The 22,792-nt window shown below is 40.1% G+C and overlaps 1 protein-coding gene across 4 annotated transcripts in view; it reads right to left on the reverse strand.

The window, feature by feature from the left end:
• The window catches only part of wdr25 (WD repeat domain 25), a 179,276-nt gene that overhangs the window by 66,848 nt on the left and 89,636 nt on the right, over positions 1-22,792 (reverse strand). For all 4 annotated transcript variants that reach the window (XM_039742195.1, XM_039742194.1, XM_039742196.1 and 1 more), the window contains exon 3: positions 4,156-4,303. In XM_039742195.1, coding sequence (XP_039598129.1) covers positions 4,156-4,303 — 148 coding nt within the window. The remainder of the gene's footprint in view (positions 1-4,155; positions 4,304-22,792) is intronic.

The following is a 22,792-nucleotide window of genomic DNA, read 5'->3' on the forward strand; positions in this document are numbered from 1 at the left end:
TAACATTTAATTGTATATTTTGTTCTCTGATAACAGTTTACAAATAAGAAGTCTTATTTCTTTTAAACAAATATCCACCCACAACTCTTAATATGTTTAACTGTTTTGGGACGTTACATAATACTTAATACAGAGGCGTGTTTGTAAAATATACCATTTATCTGTGTGCTGATTGGTTTGTTTAAAATACTTTGTAATAAGTATATGTAAATGAACCTAGCTAGTTTAAGGAAGCGTTCTGTTAAGATTTCTTCAGTTTGCAGTATTGCACTAAACAAAGCATATGGGGGCTTCACCAGCTGGCGTACATAAAGGATGGCCATGTTTCGAGTTCATATACAATGATGGCCCAAGATTCTTTCTTATTTAGTATGTATGTTATGTAAAGGCCCTTTTTGTGCCTTTTTGTTAATAAATCCTTATTTTATAAAGATCCCTTGTTTGGATTGTCTTTATACTTCAGAGTTTTATGGATTTTTATCCTTTGTACGATATTTTTGATATATTTTAGGACTATCTTTAAATTATGAATTTTTAAAGCCAGTGCCCCAGTTTTGGGTCTGCATATGCCAAAGCCTGAAGGTAGTAGTTGAGGACTGGCTGCCTAGATTGAGGCTACATTAAGACAGGCCAGTGAAGGTCCTAGTCTGCTCTGTGAAGCGTTTGGGAGGCCTCACGCCCCTTTAACACCATGACAGGAACTCTGGTTTACAACAATATCATGACTTTCAAAAACAAAATGTAGGAAACAGGGTAGTAAGGATTTTGCATCAATCTGAGTGATGAAATATGGAACCTGACAATCACTTTAATTGCAAATCAGACTGTATAAATCAGTAAATAATAGGAATGGCTGCAGTATACTACACCAGACTACAAACTTATTTAGTAAATAGTAACAGTAACACACATACTGTTTATAAAAAGGTTGGTATTCTAGGAGTTGATGATGAACAGGCCATTACAGTAAATTACAGTACATTGATGATGATATTTTTAAATTATAAGTGTTGCCTACTTATCCACTGAATCCGCATTTTTGTTTTTCAAGAAATACTGATGGCATGGGTAAACATCTTGGAGACTGTAGAAAGAAAAACGGCATGACCGTATATTTTCTACAACTTTTGAATGTCCTTATTATAGGAGGATAATGGTAAGGAAAAATGAAAAATGGAAAACTTCTGAAACATGCAGGGGACATGTCCTTGGCAGAAACTATGCTTATGTGTTCATGAAAATTTCTCATCAATAGAAACAGATTAAAATATCATTTTTAAGTTTATACTTCTTTAAAATGTTCCGGTATTAAGAAAATGATAGACCTACTGCATTTCAGTTAGGTCTGAGTTGCTGAGCAGACAGAACATTTTTACAGAGCTCAAAAAGTTTGTAGTGTGTGAACATGTCTTGCAGATGGGAAAGAGAATAAGTCTACTGCACATGTCTGGAATATCCAAACTTCTAACATTGCCAACATCATTTACAGTTAGGGCGGCACGGTGGCGCAGTGGTAGCGCTGCTGCCTCGCAGTTAGGAGACCCGGTTCGCTTCCGGTTCTCCCTGCGTGGAGTTTGCATGTTCTCCCGTGTCTGCGTGGGTTTCCTCCGGGTGCTCCGGTTTCCTCCCACAATCCAAAGACATGCAGGTTAGGTGGATTGGCGATTCTAAATTGGCCCTAGTGTGTGCTTGGTGTGTGGGTGTGTTTGTGTGTGTCCTGCGGTGGGTTGGCACCCTGCCCAGGATTGGTTCCTGCCTTGTGCCCTGTGTTGGCTGGGATTGGCTCCAGCAGACCCCCGTGTCCCTGTATTCGGATTCAGCGGGTTAGAAAATGGATGGATGGATATATTTCTGTTAGTGAAGGCAAAGATTACGTAACAAAGTTTTCTTACACTTGTTAATTGAATTGTTAAATAATTAGGTGTTACCCAGTTCCCAAACTAAAGCCAACACAGAGTATCTTTAACACATGGTTTAAATTAAATATTAATAGGATCAGTGTGCAGAATAAAAATGTACAGAGTACAGGTTTTTTAATATTGATTGATTCTATTTGTCCATGCATTCTTCAGCAGAAAGTCTGGGTAGGACTGGCAGTCACTCGTAGGGCACACTTATGCACATACCCACACTGCGACATACAGCGATAATTTAGAAACAGCAATTATTTTAATACACAAATGTTTAGAATATGGAATGAAATTGGAGTACCTTGAGAAGATTTGTACACTTCACACAGGTGGGAAGCTATGAGACTGCAGTGCTAAGCACTGTTCTACTAGCAGCACAATTTCATAAAGTAAAAAAACAAATAGGATTTGATATCTGTGGCTTGCTAAGTCAACAAGCATCATTCTGACTTCTCCGATCCCACCGCCCCTAGCTGAGAAAATGAACACATAACAGCCTATCAAGTTCCTAGCCCTGCAGTGCGTCTGCATATACTGATTAGCTGCCACATCAAAGGAATTGGAGAGAAAAAGGGCAAAAGTTACCATTGAGATGCTGAAAAAGGGCACATTTTTAATTTAACATTAGTCATGTATTGTTGAGATTCCTTGTCAAATAAATTTGAAATGTATGATAAGATTCTAAAAATTGCTTATACTAGTAATCTTAAAAAGAAACAATTAACATACTCTTACCATGTTTTCTGTCAGGAGGTACAGAAAAAGCTTTACTGTTGGGGAAATCACATCAATACACCCGTTCTTGAAATGATTAAAAATGAATTAAAGAAAATTAAATCATATTATGATTTCAATTATTGATTAAAATAAAATCACAGAGCACTGCTGCTTCAAAGCTCCAGGGAGTCTTAGTTGAAATCCTAGGCTAGTTACTTATTTGTGTAGAGTTTACAAGTTCTTTCGGTGTCTGTGTGGATTTCTTTCTACATTTAGGCGTTTTTTTCCTTCCACAGCCCAAAGACATGCAGGTCACATGAACTGATTATTTTAAACTGGTCCAGTGTAAGGGGGTGTGTTGGTTCAAAAATGAACTGGCACCCTTTGTATACCTGGTTTATATCGTAGGCCTAATGCTGCCAGTAACCCTGAATTTCATTAAGCGGAATCAAAAAGGATGGATGATAAAGATATTTAAAACTAAAAAAAGGGTTAGAAATGTTATTGAAGTCTACAGAACAGGAGTGAGTCAAGACAAGTCAGAAGCTGAGCTAAAGTGGTATACCACACCACAGGAATTTATTCACAAATAAAGGAGAATGGAGAAATGTGTAGTATCAAAAATATGGAAGAGTCAAAACTCTTTTTCACAGTTTTTATGAGGTATAGTTAAATCATGAAAAAAATATGTTCTTAGGAAAAAAAACAATACATTAGAAGTCAACTGTTGTACTAACTTTAGATTAGAACTACTATAGATACAATCTCAGAAACTGACTGGTCAGCTAGCCTGGGGGAATACAGGCAGGCTGAGATGAAAAGCCATTATCAGGCTGGCATAGCCTGAAATGGAAGGGAGACATAACATTTATGGCACCCCTTCCTCCTCCAGGAAGAAAGCATGGGTTTTGGATCTGGGCCATTGGGAACTGTATACTCTCGTAATGCGAGAGGTGTGTCAAGGACCATTAGAACTAGGTAAATGAGGCCTGAAAAGGAATACTTTCACTCTCTGCTATTTTCCTTCCTGAGGAAAGACAATTTCTACTGCCCTATTCAGATGGCACACTGGATCAAGGGCCATGCCAGACCATGTCAGATCAGAGACTAAGACAGGGGGCCACCTATTAGTCTATTATCAGATTGTATTGTTTTAACCAACATATTTATACTCTGCTTATATCCTGGGCCTATTATCTATAATATATGGATACATTTGAAACTTTTTCTCCTGCCCTGTTCTGGTACTCCATCTTGTGGCCTGGGGTTATGAATATAAAAGGTGGTGTAGCATAACTGGGTACAGCAGGGATTTGGGGACATTCTGTTTAAGTCTACTTAATACAGAGTATAAAGAGGAGAACAGGATCATCCTAGGATCCTACCATGACAAAACACTTATTATAAACTGGTCTTAATTAATTACACGAAGTAAAAAGCAAAATACATTTCTTGATATTCTGATAATCAAGCCTAAAAACACAAAAGCACAGGGACGAACAACCCAGATAGTCAGGAGAGCACCTACCAGTTTCCACATCAGTTACATGAGCCTCTGAATCAAACGATCCAGTGAGAATGTGGCTGCCACAAGGGGACCACTGAACATCCCGCACAGCTCCTCCATGAGACATGAAGGTCTTCCGACATTTGCCTGTGTCAACAGCATTCCAAATCTACCAGAAAAAAAGAGACAAGAAAAAATTCTGCATTTATAAAGGAGACAACCGTGTCTAGAAGGTAATACACTACTATGAATGACTGTCACCTGTGAACCCAAGACGCTCCTGTTCTTATTAGATTGACATTTTTTTCAAGGCCTGTTTCATATCAGATACTCAAGACACTGAGCAGACAAGTGTCTTAAAGGTTCATGAAAGGAACAACCTCCAGTCTGCTTTGTATCTGAAAAATAATACCATCAGCCTTACTTTAACTGCAGAGCTCTACAGGTTCTTAGTTTCTGATAGAAATTCAAAATGACAGATAAGCAAGTGTACAGGAGGCCACTTGGTTTGAAAAAACCTAAATAACTGTGTAGTACAACAGAGCAGGAAAATCAAACAATGTACAAAAAAAAACTAAAGACTTTTGTATAACTTACAATCTTGCAACATTTATAGTTCGTGTCTGAAGTACATGGCCACTTTTACATGTATGTTCTTGTCTTTTTATACATGGGGATTAATTTTTTACACATTCCTGTTTATGTTACATTCATGCGAGTCATGACTGATGATGTCATCGGTACGTCCAGTATAAATATGGAGACAAATGGCAGATTTAGTATTCCTTGGCGATATTCCAAACAACCTAAATCTTAGTGAGAGTTTGCTTCTTTTCCAAGCATACCCTCGTGTTAGGTTTCTTATTTGTTCTGACTTCTGTTCTGTTTTTTAACCTTTGTCTTTACCCTTTGGTTTTGTTTGCTCTCATCAATTGTCTTGCTAGTTTTGACCTTTGGCTTGTTTTTTGACCATATATTTTGACTCCCGTTTCACCTCTTGTTCATTCAGTTTGCTCACAATAATCTTCAGGCATATTAGTTGTCCGTAACAGTGGCAACAGAGTCAAATAATTGGGGCATTATAAAATTCTTTATATAACAATTTAAGTTTGAGTTAGAATATTTCAGTTCAGAATCTTCACTCATTGAATGTATAGTAACACAAACATAAGCTTTCATCAATAACACAATTTTTGATTTCTCTGAAATATTTTTGTGATCATAGCAACTAAGAACTACACATTTAGACTTAATGAATTGTTTTCAAACAAAAACACTAAAAAGATACTAATAACGTTTACAATCCACATTTTCAATAATCCTGGAGCAAGCAACACAGTAACATTTTAGTCTCCAAAAGTCGAACCGACCATGGTCTCTTTTCAGATTGCATTATCAAATATTTTGAATTAAGCAAAAGATTTTCCTTAAAAATGAGAAAGATTATTTGGCCTTACTCAGACACTACTAATATGTGCAAAATTGCAGAATATTTATATTTCAACTTAAAACAAAAAAAGGTGTCAGCTATACTCCTTTCTAATTTTTTTTTATTTTCTAGAAAAATCATATCAGGTGAACAAGTGGCTGCTTATGAAAAGCCACCAAAAGCTCAGGCCATCCCACCATTTCAATCAAGTTTCTCCTTAGAACTCTTCATTTACAGACTTTGACAGCTTACATGGATTAAAAAATAATAATAAAACAGAATCAGTAAAGATCAAAGCCTGACAATAACGACATACTTTATATAACGCACATAGTAAGTCTCTCACTGTCTTTCCAGTGAGAGTTGGACTCCGCCAGGGCTGCCCTTTGTCACCGATTCTGTTCATAACTTTTACGGACAGAATTTCTAGGCGCAGCCAGGGTGTTGAAGGTGTCCGGTTTGGTGGACTCAGGATTGGGTCACTGCTTTTTGCAGATGATGTTGTCCTGTTTGCTTCATCAGGCCGTGATCTTCAGCTCTCTCTGGATCGGTTCGCAGCTGAGTGTGAAGCGGCTGGGATGAGAATCAGCACCTCCAAATCCAAGACCATGGTCCTCAGCCGGAAAAGGGTGGAGTGCCCTCTCAGGGTTGGGGGAGAGATCCTGCCCCAAGTGGAGGAGTTCAAGTATCTCGGGTCTTGTTCACGAGTGAGGGAAGAATGGAGCGTGAGATCGACAGGCGGATCGGTGCGGCATCCGCAGTGATGCGGGCTCTGCATCGGTCTGTCGTGGTGAAAAGGAGCTGAGCCGTAAGGCAAAGCTCTCAATTTACCAGTCGATCTACCTTCCTACCCTCACCTATGGTCATGAGCTATGGGTAGTGACCGAAAGAACGAGATCGCGAATACAAGCGGCTGAAATGAGTTTCCTCCGCAGGGTGTCTGGGCTTTCCCTTAAAGATAGGGAGAGAAGCTCAGTCATCTGGGAGGGGCTCAGAGTAGAGCCGCTGCTCCTCCGCATCAAGAGGAGTCAGATGAGGTGGCTCGGGCATCTGATCAGGATGCCTCCTGGACGCCTCCCTGGTGAGGTGTTCCGGCACGTCCAACTGGGGAGGCCCGGGAAGACCCAGGACACGCTGGAGGGACTATGTCTCCCGGCTGGCCTGGGGACGCTTTGGGATTCTCCCGGAAGAGCTGGAAGAAGTGGCGGGGAGAGGGAAGTCTGGGCCTCTCTGCTTAAGCTGCTGCCCCCGCGACCCGACCTCGGATAAGCGGAAGAGGATGGATGGATGGACATAGTAAGTCAAATAAAGAATCATTCAGAAGATAATGTCTGTAGTAAAATTTTAAAGTCATGTTAACACATTTCCAGCTAACAAAAGATAGGGCCTGTTGACAGTGGAGAAGTGGGGGGTTTGGGACAGGGAGTCATGTGATGAGCATTCCTGGAAAAAAATTATATTGTAGGGTGCCCATGGGCACAGACTTGGGGCCACAACCGTATAAAACTTGGAAATATAATTATTAAATGTTCTTCGATTACTTACATGAGGAGTTTAAAACAAATCATTTTTATCAATTATGACTAATTTAAATTTAGTTTGGGAAATTTCAATTGCTTGGAGCACTGCTTGATCTAATCAAATATAGACTTACTATGAGACGCAGTGTTCATTTAAAGAGACACATGGGAGCAGAATTTAGGCTAAATGTCAGATCAGTTTATAATCTGAAAAAGAGCAGTGTTATGAAACACAGGGTATATTAAGGATTATTGAGTGCGAGAAGAGACTTGGAGATGCAAAAAAATTAGTCAAAAGGACAGAGAGGGTTAAAATAGGACTGAGCACCTGGATGAAACAGGGGAAAATCCAAAATATAACACTAGGGCCTACTTGAAAATAAAGCTGGCTAGCACTGAAAAGTAGGAGTTCTTGAATCAATTGAGGGTTAGCTTGAAAATATGAATAGCACATATTTAAATGCATGGTCCTGTGACATCACAAGCACAACGGCACAATCACATGATCACTATAGAGAGTAGGCGTGTGCGATATACATCATTTACGATTATATCTTAATTGTTGTTTTAATGATGTGCAAAATTAAATTAGCGAGTATATAACTCACTTTGCAAAAAAAATAAACAAAGAGCTCATCCACTAATGCAACAGTATAGACCACTGCGCGTGCGCAAAGCAAGTTGCGTAGGCGTGCAAGTCCAGTAAGCCACAAGTTAGCGTCGCTCGCTGCCTCAAAATGAGTGAACAAACAGCGCCAGATGATAAAACAGCCTCACCATCTACGTCATCAGAGTTAATTGCCAGACGTGGTTCATTCTCACTCGCATGGCAGTGGTTTGGTTTTGAAAAGACTGATGTTACTCAAAAGACGGCAATCTGCAAACTAAGTGGTAAATCGGTTGCCGTTAAAGACAGCTCGACAACTAACTTGTTTCACCATTTGCAAACTAACCACTGTACAGAAAATGAAGAATACGAAAAGCTTAAGGAGTCAACTGTCCAGCACAAGTCTAAAGTTACCAAGGTAAAAGCACAAAAACACACTCAGCAAACTTTAGCGGACTCATTCTGCAAAAAGGTGCCTTATGACAAGAAAAGTAACAGATGGCATGACATAACAAATGCCGTCACCAATTACATTGCAAAAGACATGGTGCCGATTCAAGTGGTGGAGAGAGATGGTTTTAAACAACTTTTGAATACTTTAGACCCAAGGTACACACTGCCTGGCCGAAAATATTTCAGTCAAACAGCTCTGCCTAAGTTGTACGATTCGTGTCGCCAAACTCTGACGCATAAACTGTAAAAGGTTTTACATTTTGCCACAACAACAGATTTATGGTCAAGCCGAACATCCGAGCCATACCTCTCCCTGACGGTGCAGTTCATTGACGAAAACTGGCAACTGCAAAGCTTCTGTTTGCAAACATCCTACTTCCCAGAAGATCACACTGGTGACATCATTGCGCAAGGTCTGAAAGATGCGCTGGCATCATGGTCACTGCGAGAAGACCGCATGGTTTGCATGACAACAGACAGTGGTGCTAACGTTGTCAGTGCACTACGGATTAATAACTGGAAGAGGCTACCTTGTTTTGGGCATAGGCTTAATATTGCGATTGGTGAGTAATTTGGGGTCCCTCTATAAAATGCAGTTTAGGTTAAATTGATCTTATTTATTATGACGTTTAAAAATACAAAAAGACCTGATAAGTAAAGCGGTAGATGACAAAAATATAATTCAATATAATTTCAAATAATACATTACATTATACAATAAAAATGTAAGAATGTTGTAATGCGATTATTATATACAGTACAGTTTGAATGTTCCGTTAAATTTTACATTAAATGTTTTCCAGAGAGGAGCATGCGGGATCCAAGTATAGAAAGAGCCATAGGAGTTTGCAAAAAGGTGGTCGGAGCTTTTTCCAGTAGCTGGAAAAAGAAGAAAGCACTTGTTGATGCACAAGAGCAGCTCAAACTTCCAATGCATAAACTTATCACCGAGTCACCAACAAGATGGGGCTCAAGACAGCGCATGATAGAGAGATTTATTGAACAAGAAAAAGCCATTCGTCATGTTTTGACTGCAGACAAAAAGCACAGGCATCTCGTCCCAACATGGCAAGACGTTGAAGTGCTGGAGGGAGTAAGTAAAGCACTAGGCCCTCTTCTGGAGTTCACAGATGCTCTTTCAGGTGAGCAACTTGTAACAGTTTCTTATTTAAAACCTGTGCTGGCCTTACTCAACTCTGATGTCCTGGAGGTGAAGTCTGATGACACAGACCTAACCAAAAAGATCAAACAAGCCATTCTAGAGTACCTGAACTCCAAATACACAGAGGACTGTGTAGACGAGCTGTTGGGTTTGGCATCCACACTTGACCCACGGTTCAAAAATCACTTTAATAATGATGACAGGATCAAAGCCATTATGATGGCAGCTGCGAGAGAACTTATGGCTGTGGTGACAGAGGAAGACAGCCTTACCTCAGGACTCTCAACTGCTTCAGCTCACCCAATGGCTGCAGAAACTGAATCAGGTGATGATACAAGGGAGGGAGCAAAAAGAAAAAAAAAGTCTTTTGGCAGCTATTTCAAAAAAGCACAGGAATTTAGAGAAGACAAGTCTCTGCCCACTGCCATTGAAAAAGAGATCAAGAGCTACTTAATGATACCCGAGGTGGACAGTGAGGTAAATCCACTTGAGTGGTGGAAAACACAAGAAGTACATTTCCCCAGATTGGGAAAACTAGCAAAAAAGTAATTGTGCATTTCTGGCTCAAGCAGTGCTTCTGAGAGGGCTTTCAGCATCGGAGGAAATGTTGTAACATGTAACCGTGCTGTTTAGAAGCCAGATGCTGTGGACAGGCTGGTGTTCCTGTAACACAACTTGAAGTTTCTCCAGTAGAATTTTACAGTTCTCTTAACTTCTCAAAACTCATAACTTTGTGCAATATTGCTTTAATAGTGTTAGTTTGTGTAAAACTTGTTTACACATGCTACTTCTGCAGTATTCGATGGATGTTTAGATGTTTACAGTATAGTACAGTATGTGTTACATTTGTGTTCTTGCTTGCATGCCACACATGTTCAGTTCATGGGCTGTAATTGTGATGTTCAGGCATTTTATTCCCTGTGCATTTATAGCTTGTTTACATGAATAGTAGGTGCTCTCATTTTAATAGTTTTGTTGGTCTCAGTGCAAATGTTTGTGTACATCCTGTAGGGCACTGTTTAGTTATGTACTATAATACATACTGTAATAAGCTGACTGGTGAATTTAATGTTTTTGTTTTACTTCATCCATCCCCCCATCCATTATCATAACCGCTTAATCCCAACTGGGGTCGCGGGTCAGGGCCTGTCCCGGGAACAACAGGCGCAGGCAGGAACCAACCCTGGGCGAGCGCCAACACACCGCAGGGTGCACACACTCACACTCACACAATTACAGGGTAAAATTTAGACTCGCCAGTCAGCCTACCCTGCACACTTTTGGACTGTGGGAGGAAACCGGAGCCCCCAGCAAAAACCCACGCGAACACGGGGTTTTGAGAGCACGCAAACTCCACACAGAAAGGACCCGGCTGTTTTACTTTAGTTTTAATTAAATAAATAAGACCTGTTTTCCTTAACTGTTTCATTAAGCTACAATTAATTTTCTATTACCAAGACCAAGCTAGATCTTAATAAGACTTACAAACACGTTTAAAGGATGCAGAATATCTTGGAATTATCGTTATTGTCAAAGTCCCAGAAAATATCGAAATACTTTTTTTTTCCCCCAATATCGCACACCCATAAAAGAGAGTGATATATAAATAATGAAAATCAAGATATTAACAAAATATAACTTTTTAAATTCTATTAAAAATGTTTAACAGGCATCAAAATAATACTGTATACTGTGATAGATGGCCAGCCGTTCATCCCGGCCAATACTCCCACGCCGCCAGGTGGAGCCCTCCCTGCAGCATGGAGGTGCCACGAATACCAGCAGGGAATTATGGACGTTGGAGTTTTCCTTTACAGCCCTGCTGGATACCATGGGGGCCACTAGAAGGCGCTGCAGGGAGGAGCAGTGACTATTTTCCCTACGCCCCGGAAGTATGTCTGAGTCACATGGACAAGGGGAATGACATGCTTCCGAGGTAAAGAAAAAGGATTTTTATCTGACCCAGAAGTGTTCCTAGTCACGTGGACAGAGAGGGCGAAACACTTCCGGGACAAGGACTATAACAGACTGAGAGAGACACCAGAGCGTTGAGCTGAGCTGGGTGGAAGGGTGGCAACGCGTCTGGGAGTGTGGAGGATTGTTTATTGGATTATTGTGATTTCTTTAATGAGTATTGTGGTGGAGAAGGTGCTTTGTGCACTGTGCATTATTAATAAAGTCAATATTTGGACTTTTACTTGGTGTCTGAAGTTTGATCGGAGGGTTCAAGGGAGCGATAGCGGCCCCAATCTGTCACAATACATAACTAAAAACTTAACACAGAAATACAAGCAGAAAAGTGCACATATATTACTAACAGAAGCCTGCAGATGTGGACATAATGAAATACAAAGGCAATACAAAAACGTATTATCATGAGTTGGTCTTGTCTGCTATGGGTGATGGACGTCTGAAGCGGAACTCTGTTAGCAGCGGCTTATTTTTTCTCTTATTTCTTATTATCCCTTGGTATCCTGTATTTACCCAACCCGAGGAGTTTCTACTACAGTATATAAATATGAGTAACAAGAAAGGTGGTCAGTAAGAAACGGAAAAGAAACTTAAAGCTACACCCAAGTCTAGACAGGCATCAGGCACCAGTAAAAGGTAAGGCCTTTCAGAGACTGACCTGGAATAGGCAGGTGAAAGCACAGACTTCCCAGGAAACCGCTCGATCTCCAGTCGAGAGTGAAAATGGGAGCGAAGGTACAAGTGATGCAGGTCACGATAGCGCGCCGATTCCAGAAGATCACTTGAAACTAGAGATGGCCTTGCATTCCGCGCATTCATCAAATCCTCACGAGCCGGAAGCATCAGCTGTGGTGGGGTTTGCCACTTCACTCGTGGAGCACGAAAGCCAAAATGATTTGTCCTAACTGAAGGAAATGATCACACCATTGGCCATAGCCACGGCCACAAGTGAGCTCAAGAAAGACATTCAGAAAAATATGAAGAAATAAATAAATGGCTTGCTCAAGACAAATTAGAAGCTGTGGCTGGAGCGGCAAGAGATGCGGCTAAATATAAAGACTTGGAAAAACGTATATATAATCATTTTGATTCAGTCTTTAAAGATATATTGAGAAACATTGAGGAACACATTCAGGAAAATGTATCTAAACTGAGAGAACTTGCCGATCAGCTGGAAGACATTAAGCAGACATTCACAGCTCGAACTGAAACAGAGGAACATTTGGCATCTAATGCCAATGGAAAAGCTAAAGCTGCTAATTCCGAATGCAAAAAACTCAGAGACAGACTTGCGGCTCTGGAAGATAGAAGCAGAAGGAATAATATTAGAATCAAAGGTCTACCTGAGAATCGTAAAAGTACAAACCCAGTGAAATTCATAGCTGAAATGTTCTCAAAAATAATTGAAGAGGACTTTAAATCAGATACTAAGATAGAGGCAGCTTATAACATACGTGGATCAAATACCTTTAAACCTGGGTCTTTAATTGTCCACTTCGAGAGATTACGATTTAAGCATGATGTAGTGGCACTTCGCAGACATAAACAAGAGATTATATTTGAAAATAACCACATTCATATTGTCCCTGATTTCTCACCCTCAACAGCTGCTAAACGTGCAGCTTTTTACAACATTAAACAGTGGTTACGGAAAACTGATATCAGATACAGCCTCTTGTATCCAGCCAAACTAAAGGTGGAAATTCAAGACAAATATCACATCTTCTCTTCCACGGATTAAGCACAAAAGAAATTAAGAAAGCTGATCCCGACGCTTTTTTGAAATACGAAAATGAGTCGCATCCCATCATGGTATGACAAGAAGATATTACCTACTGTCTGATCTGCTTGCAATGATACGAGTACCATAATTAAACATCCTTTTCTCTTCTTGGACACCTTTTCTTTATGTTTATTTTTTAATTATAATTGTAGGCACATGCGTGGAAGAAATTGAAGCAGGTTTTTTTTCCAACTATTCTAAAGAAGACTGTTAACTTCATACCCTTGGTTTATTGTTATTGTTCTTATTGCATTAGGGTTTACTATGCTTATCCAGGGCCACTTTTTAACACCACTCCCTGGGTTTACTGTCTTAATATTTCAAGACTGTTGATGATTATATTTTATTCTTATTGTCTGTTAATGATTATATTTTATGTTTATAGTATTTACACTTTATCAGCAATAGATATCTCTACTTTTTAATCCCCAAATGCCGCTGCTGGGGGGCTGGTTTTGTTTTAGACATGCTCTGTCCCTAGGTATGTCAGAGGACCGGGACTTTGTGAGGTGGGGTCCAGTCTCACGTGGGGAGGCAAAATGGGGTGTGGGAGGATAAGGGGGAGGGGGAGAAAGAGAGCAAGCTATATCTAATCTATTATTTTAATCCTTATAATGATAACTACCAATGTAATCATAAGCTGCAAGACAATAATTCGTGGGAAAATTGGAAATTAAGGTTAAAGCTGTCTGACTTCCAGTTAAGACTACAAAATGACATCAAAAATTCAGAATCAATGTTTCCATGATGGGACAGTTAACTTTGTGAGCTGGAATGTTAAAGGCCTGAATCACGAATTAAAGAGAAAGAAAGTATTCTCTCGCCTAACAGGTTTAAACGCTAAGATAGTATTTTTACAGGAGACCCACTTAGTAAGCAAGGATCAGTTCCGGCTGCAAAAGGACTGGACTGGAGAATTTTAAGATGGAGAATCTTTTATCTGTGGCACCTCTGCATGAGAACGACCTTTTTCAACCCTCGCAAACATATGCAGTTTTTAATATCTAGAAAACATTTGGGATTAAATTGCTTAGATATCTTTATATAGACAATACCTTTGCATCCCATGAACAATTACATTCCAAATGTAACCTTCCAGCAACACATTTCTTTCACTATCTTCAAATTAGAAACTTTGTCAAACAGAACCTGCCCGATTTTCCTCATCTCGCACCTTCCTTTATGCTGGAAAAAATATTGCTCAGCCTGGAGGGCTCAGACAGCATTTCTGCAATATATAAAATTATTTTACAGTCCATCCCTTTCAAAGATCCAAGAGGACAATGGAAAAAATATCTACCACTCAACATATCAGAAAAGGAGTGGAAGGTAGCAATGCAGATAATTCACTTGTGCTCCATATGCACAAAGCATACAATTATTCAACTTAAAATTATATATCAAGCACATTTGTCTTGCTTAAAACTGTCCAAAATGTTCCCAGGTCATGATCCAACCTGCGAATGCTGCAATTAAGTCCCAGCCTTACTGGGTCACATGTTTTGGGCCTGCACCAAATTAACACCATTCTGGACAAAACATTTTAAGTGCCTTTCAGGCAGCCTTGGTGTCACAATCCCTCCTAACCCATTAACAGCTGTGTTTGGTGTTCTTCCAGATGGGCTTAAAGTGGAGAAGGACAAACAAACAGTGATTGCCTTCACTACACTATTGGCACACAGACTTATTTCGCTAAACTGGAGTCATGACCAAAGTTTAAGGGGAGCTGCTAATGATTAGAAATTCTTTTATTTTTTGTTACCATTAGACATTTACAAGTTTTTGTGAATGTAGATCATACAGTTTGACATTTAGCCAATTAATTGAAAAATGTATGCATATCTGCATTTAAACTACTTTATATACTGCATAGATTCAGTAAGAAAGTTAAACTTCATAGAACAGTCAAATAATCAATCAAAGGCTGGTGGTTTAATAATTCTCATTCATTTTCTTCTACTGATGCTTATTATATAAGGCACTATATAAAATATTAATTGACTCCCACTTCTGTCACCTTCTGTTTACTTCTTAACTGTTTCTATGGATATGATATTTCTAATAATAGTTTCAAAAGCTCTGCGGTGGGTTGGTGCCCTGCCCAGGATTGCTTCCTGCCTTGCGCCCTGTGTTGGCTGGGATTGGCTCCAGCAGACCCCCGTGACCCTGTGTTCGGATTCAACGGGTTGGAAAATGGATGGATGGTTGGATGGATGGATGGATGGAAGAATCCTAACTCTCCTCTTTTAAGTCACTGGGTAACTGATGTTTTATACTATTTGAAATTGGAAAAAATGAAATTCTCATTTAGAGGATCTGTGCAGAAGTTTTTCAGAACTTTTTCGCTCTCAGCCGGCGACGATGTAGCGGACCGTGGTCCCAAGGAGTCTGTACTTTCGTCCATCTGATCCAGGTCTGTCTCTGAGAGGTCGTATCTCAAGCTAGGGCTTGCTGATCGTAGCTTGGATGTAGCTTTAGTCTTCGATTCTTTCGGACCCCCCTTCTTGTTGGCCATGTTTATATGTGCTTACATATACTGTAGCAGTCCCTCTCAGGTTGAATAAATACAAGATATCTCAGGATAATAAGCAAATAATACAAAAAATAACACCGCTGCTAGCGGAGCTCCACTTCAGACGTCCATCTCTCGCATCGGACGAGACCAAGAAGAAAATGTTTTACTGAGAGACACAAGAGCTACAGCTACAACCAACGAGCTTCTGCTCTTAACTGACCGTTGGATTGCACTAACAAATAAGAATTATATTATCATAATGTGTCACTACATAGATAAAGACAGATGGATGAAGTCTGTGGTACTACAAGCAGACACAAGACTTTCTAACCAGAGATACACCTGACAGCCCTGATGAGACATGAGCTGCTACAAAGTGACTTGCAAGCAGACATGGTAATGCCAGTAATTCACCCACCTCCATGAACTGCAGTGGTGGATTGAACTTGCATATTCACCATACCTGCCAATGCCAGGAACCCAAGTCCTATAACGCAAGCTGCTCTCAGCTTCTGGCTATATTTGTTGATAAGCTGTAGATCCAACTGATTGCTAAGCACAGTAATAGGTTTGACCCTACCTTCTAACAAAAATGGATAAAACACGTCATAGAATTATTATATAACAGCTTGTGGCATATTTTAACTTCACGTTAGAACAAATTCTTACGCAGCAGGAAATATGAAAGAGACATTAATTAGAAAAAGGTTAGTTGTCATTGGCACTGATAATCAAAGCTTTAATTTTGAAACAGCAAAAGTAGTTCTGATGTAAACAGTGTAATCACGAGGCCTAATAAAGTTATCTTAGACTCCAGTCCAAGAGTTTCAAAATTCTTATTCAACTCTGAATCCAGCAGTTGAGTCTCAAATGCTTTAATAAGCAGAACTACAGCAATCCACGTGTAACTTCTGTCAGTTATTAATTACTAACACTAATTAAGAAAAACGTTGACATGCCAACTGTAAACGTTAATTTTTGTAAAATTAATGTAGAACTGGCTGCAATTGTTGTACAGTACAGGCCAAGTGATTTAAACTACCAAGCACGAGCAATAGAAGTTAAGGCATGACCTTGAGTGCCAGTGCAGCTCCAGGATACACATCTGTTATATGCAAATTACAGCCAATCACTGAGCTGTTTCTCAAATCTCTCCCCACAAGTACTCTGACTGCTCCCCTCTGTATACTTTTCTAATGAAGTCACTTTACTACCCCAAAATAAACAAACTAAAAACAAAAAAAAAAAAAAAATTGTCAAGAGATGATTTTTATTTTAATTAAAAGGGCAGGGACATGCAGCTGCTTAGACTTTACAAAGGCCTGTGTGCTTTAATGACCTCTTGGGCACAGCCATTAGCAGTGTGTCTGTCTGTGGAGAGAGTGTCGACCACGTTGAGAGGTTTAATTACCTCGGCAGTGACATTCATGTCTCTGGTGACTCTTCCTATGAAGTCAGTAGACCGATTGGGAGAGTACTGGGGGTCATGACGTTGCTGGAAAGGGGTGTGTGGCACTCCCTATGTCTATGCAAAAGGATGAAGGTCTAAGTCTTTAGAGTCCTGGTGCTTCCTGTCTTGCTACAGTATATGGTTGCGAGACATGGATGCTATCCAGTGACCTGAGATGAAGACTAGACTCCTTTGGTACTTTTTCTCTCCGGAAAATCCTTGGGTACCATTGCTTTGACTTTGTGTCCAATGAGCGGTTGCTCATGGGGTCCCAAATGAGGCACATTAGCTGCATTGTAAGGGAGTGTCAGTTACAGCACTACGGCCATGTGGCTCCTTTTCCCGAGGGTGATCCAGTTCGTAGGATCCTCATTGTTGGGGACCCGAGTGGCTGGACAAGGCCAAGGGGTTGCCCATGTAACACCTGGCTGCGGCAGATAGATAGGTCATTTCCAGAGGGTGGGACTGGACCACCTGTCTGCCTGGGGGGTTGTCAACCGGGATCTCGAGTTGTTTCATCATGTGGTGGGTGAGACAACACCCTGTACCAGTGTGTGCCCCCAAACTTGAACATGAACTTGAACTTTTGTGCTCTAAGCAACTTGGGGGGAAAAAAAACAGCAAGGTGGCTACCTGCGTTAGACTGCATTATGGAAAAATAGCAAGGAGTGTGGCTTTTTAATAGATGGGGACACACTGGTTGTTTACAATTTAGATGGCGTAAAACACCACAAAATTAAGATTCACACATGCTCTTGACATGAACATTTTGTTTTTGATTACTGAAAGTGCTCCTTCGGCTTGAAACTGCAGCTTCTACATTTGATAACTTGTGGTTTAAGCAAAATTGCATCCCATGTAGTAAGACCATGTCTATGATGAATGTGATAAAAATAATAAATATGATTTATATAGCGCCTTTCCCATGCTCAAGGTGCTTGTATGTGCATGTATCAAACATTTATCAATGTCCCTTATATCATATTTCATCCTCATTTGGGCACTTCTGAGAGTTAAAAGGGAAAAATAACACATTTAGGTGTGCATTGTATGCAGAAAGCATCGTTCACATGTGAATATCAAATCTGCTATAGTTCCCATCTAAGCTGCACAAAACCTTTACCAGCTAAACAATCATAGAAGACAAGTGTCTCTACTGTAAATACACTCGCTCAACACAGCTCACTATTTTTCTGTACTTATTGCTACCAGGGAGTGTATCTTTATCCGGTCTGAAACACAATTTGGTTTGTCCAGGAAGTGCTAAACATAGCAGAGATGGTTCAGCTCCTTATACAGTATCTAAATATAAAAACGGTGAATATTGTTTCCAAATATCCGACTTCTTGTCTCTTTCACTGTGTTTATACTGGCTGGTACACACTGTCCTTTGCATATCTGTCTGCTCAGTTTTTTTTTTAATATGCTTTGAATATCTGGTGCTTTGAAATAACATCCTAAAAATAATGATATGACTCGATATTTAAATGCATAACCATGACTTTTTATATAATGTACTTGTTTTGTTCATATTCAAAACATTTTATGGGAGTTTTATTGCATAATATATGCAAATTGTCATTTTGCATTTCTCAATACTGACAGTGAATTCTTACAGAAAACCTCCAGTGACCACAGCTTTTACGTTGTACACCGAGCCCCTCAGGTTCCCAGTTCTGGTGCACATTTTCATTTGTTAGCATAATATGAGAGGAGGTTGCGCATCAAAGTTCTACCTATAAGCCTTCTGGAATTGAAGTCAGAGTTGGAGTTTTCAACAACTGCTGACTAAAGCTGAGTATTCACCCTGGGGCATCTTTTACTCCGGCAGACAGAAGATTCCAAAGCTAAAGGCTACATCTTCCATCCTGTGATTGTAGTGTATTCTTTATAATATACAGACTAATCATTTTTTTAAAATAAATGAAGCCAAAGTCATTTAAAGTGCAATCAAGTGCACCAGTGTCTCACCCACCCAGCATACTGTTTTACATTAATGAATTTTAAAATATTAATATTTTATATTTACTCACTGAACCCTGTTATTGTGCAAATGTAAATATTACAATTTAGGAAATAATTATCGGCCTTTAAGGGTGGACAATGGCCACTCATTATAAACATTTGAATAATGTTATACTTAAGAAGGGTCCAATGTACCACATTTGTATCAGTCTTAAATCAACTGTAAATAAAAATAGAGTCAAATTTATGTTGGTAAATCCATACTCCGTTCAGGATGCATTTCAGCTTTCTATAGCGATTACACCAGAGACTGTTCTAATGTAGGTGGAAGGGATGGGCATTTTGAATAATTTTGTATATATTTAATCAGAAATATGAGTAATCTGGACAGATGCTCAAGTACTTTATAATTTTAAAAATGCATTTCTGTATGTGTGGGTTGCTGGGATGTTAGGAGAAACAGGCTGCTTCTTTTGTGCTTTTCTTAGTGGGATGAATGTTTGAATTATTTTCTTCCAGATCAACAGGCAGAAAGCATATGCCAAGAACGACAACCAAAAGCAAGAACCGAATGAAGAAGCATGGGTCAAAAATGATGACAGATTGCATGTCTTCAGTTGTCATGCAGTAGCACAGAGTACAAGTTCAAACAGAAGAGAATTATTTTCAGGTAGGACAAGCCAATTTACTGACTGACAAACATTTTTAAATAATGAAACCATTAGATCCTTCTTTTTTCAGGCTGTGTGCACTTTTGCAGCCAGTCTAACAGAAACTGTTTTTATTTTACATTGACTATTTTGATAAACATGGATTAGTATCTTTACAGTAACTAACTGCTTAGTGCTGATGTCTTTTTGACCGATTAACCAAATAAATGTACATTTCTTGCCGACTATTCTTCCAAAATGTTGTCTCTTTAAACAAGAATTTGGTGGTAGCCATTTAACTCTTTCAGGGCTGATGTTGACTTTTGTCGAAATTCAGGGGTAGAGGACAGAAATGGGCTGTAAACTGTGACAAAACTCGCCCTTATGTTTTAGTTCGACTCTGTTTGGTTGAAGGAAAGTTACGAGCTTTGTTGATTTGAGTCGGTTCCCTGCGCGTGTGTGAGTAGTAAAGAGCAAACAGCCTCTAAAATGGCATCGACATCTGGCGAGACTAAAACAAATGTGCAAAGCAAAACACTCCATGGACGTTTTACGTATTATCACTCAATCAGACTCTGACTTTTCGAACTCTGAGTCTGATGCAATTTTTCTGGAGATGAATATCAAAAACGAAAGTGAGGTACCAGCATCAGCCTATCGATCCCCAGCTGATGGTGGTGTCGAACATGTTCATGTAGCTGATACGCCTACAGCAGCATTCGCCTAGGAGGACCACCACTTATGATGACAAAACGAAGACAAAGAGGTAGCCGGCCCGCCGTGCATTCCTGCTGGCCATCGAGCCCGCCCTGCACAGACACTGCTGCCAGAGATGCCAAACAGCTGCCAGCAGCAACCACAGCACGCAGCAAGAGACATTTTATGTTGATTTATGTGTGAAGCCAATGCATTGGGTCCTTTTGGAAAAAATATTCAACCTTCAAAGAGTTAAAAGAGTCCTAATCTTTACATACTATACTGCATACTGTATATGAGCGCCCTAAAGGGTACACTCACTTCAGTGGAAGACACTGTCTATAAAAAGTTTTATAAAATTTTACTGTTACATGACACTGAATCACAGTGAATTTAATTTGCCTTTTTTTGGTACTTATCATCAGAACAAGACACATTAATGGTAAAGGGAAAACAGATCTCTACAAAGAGGTGTAAATTATTAACAAAATATTAAAGTAATTCATCACATAAGTAATAACCCATTCCAGTCAGTGTTTAGATGGGCAGCCACGACAGCACTGAGTCTGTGTGCACAGGTCTCTCTCAATCAGCTTTCCACATTTTTTGTCACTCTTCTTTAAAGAGCTGCTCAAGCTCTGTCAGGCTGTATGGTAATCGTGAGTGAACAGCCTTTGTCAGGCCCAGCCATCAATTGTCAATTGGATTGAGGTCTGGACTCTGACTCGGCCACTCCAGGACATTCGCATTTGTTGTTTTTAAGCCATTCCTGTGTAGCTTTGGCTTTATATTTTGAGTTGTCTGGTTGGAAAAAAATCTCCCCTATCCAGGCTACAGTTTCTTGCAGACGGCATCAGTTTATCCTCCGGGTCTTCATGAGTTTTGCTGCATTCATTTTACCCCCACAAGTCTTCCAGGCATGCTGCAGAAAAGCATCACCCCAGCCTGATGCTGCCACCACCATGCTTCATGTTGGAGATGGTGTATTTTTAATAAGGTCCAGTGTAACATGGCATTTATTGCAATGGCCAAAAAGGTCTCTTTTGGTCTCCTCAGACTATAGAATCTTATACCAGCTGACTTCGGAGTCTCCCATGTGCCTTCTGGCAAATTTTGGCCAAGATGTCATATGGGTAGATTTCACTGAAAGCTGTGACTGGTGAAGCATGTGGGCAACAGTTGTTCATCTCCAATCTTAGCCACTGTTGCTTGTCATTCTTTCACATTTCCCACAGGAGTCCTGGTGGCCTCCCTAACAAGCCTTCTTCTTGCATGATCACTTATTTTTATAGTGTGGAATAGCAGATTTGCAGCTTAACAATTAGGAGCCCATTTGTAAATAAATGAATAATTGAATGGCCAGGCAGATCTCTGTGGGTGTGTGCGTGCTCAAGTTGCTGCAGGAGACTGGTGATGTAATTGGGGCGAGGCACACTTGCACATGAGGGTGCCACCTGTCTCAATTGCTTCATTGGCTTTTTGCAGTAAGCAATTGAAACACTGCGCCCATGGAGGCATTTAAGGGGGAGTCGGCACGGAGGGACGAGAAGAGTAGAAATAGACTGGATGATAAATGGAGAGGAAAGAGAGTGAAAGCATCCATGCTGCAAGGAGCAAGAGGCAGGTGGTTGGGAGCGAGCTTCATGGCTGCAGGGACCTGAAACTGAAGAAAGGGATGGGTTCCATTGCTGCCTACTTTCTTGTACGCACACATCTCATCAGTGCCAGCAATAGCCTGCAAAAATAGCAAAAGTTGATGAATTGTTAGCTCTCCTCCAGAGCAAAATATGATGCATACACTAGCTATTAGTACGTTCATTTGGTCAGTTTTAACACTATAAATTGTCTCACAGATTTATTGGTGGTGACACAGATGACTCCTGCACAAATATGTCAATGTATGTGTGCATGCAGTTTTTCTTTTATAGGGCAGATATGAATGTGAACCATCAAGACAAGCAAATCTGATCTGAGTAAGAAGTCGGAATTGAGCAATGAGGCTTGTAATGTGTACATAGTCTTGTGTCGTTTTCTGGTCTCAGAGATGTACACCCCTCTCACTCACAAAGCTGGTAAACTCCTTATTCTTATTCTCTTAAGGAACTGCACACCCACCAACATAACTGCCACTCCAATACGCACATCTGATCACTTTTTATTCAGTTCCCTCTGCTCCTTCCCTCATTTTTCCACTGCTATTCTTCCCACCGTGTCCATTTAGCTTGACCTTCACTCCCTCTCTCCTACCACCTTTCCTAGTCTCCTCTGCTCTCCATCCTACTGACCATTTTTCTTCTTTTGATACCAATGATTACTGACACCCTGTGCTCAACTTTCTTCTCTTGCCTTGATACTGTTTGTCCTCTTTCCACATGAAAGCCCCTTCTGCATTTGGCTTTCTGAAGTTCTACACAAAATAAAGTATTTATCTATCTATCTATCTATCTACAGACGGAG

Source organism: Polypterus senegalus, chromosome 18 (genome assembly GCF_016835505.1).
Source record: "Polypterus senegalus isolate Bchr_013 chromosome 18, ASM1683550v1, whole genome shotgun sequence".
In the NCBI taxonomy this organism is placed as follows: Eukaryota; Metazoa; Chordata; class Cladistia; order Polypteriformes; family Polypteridae; genus Polypterus; species Polypterus senegalus.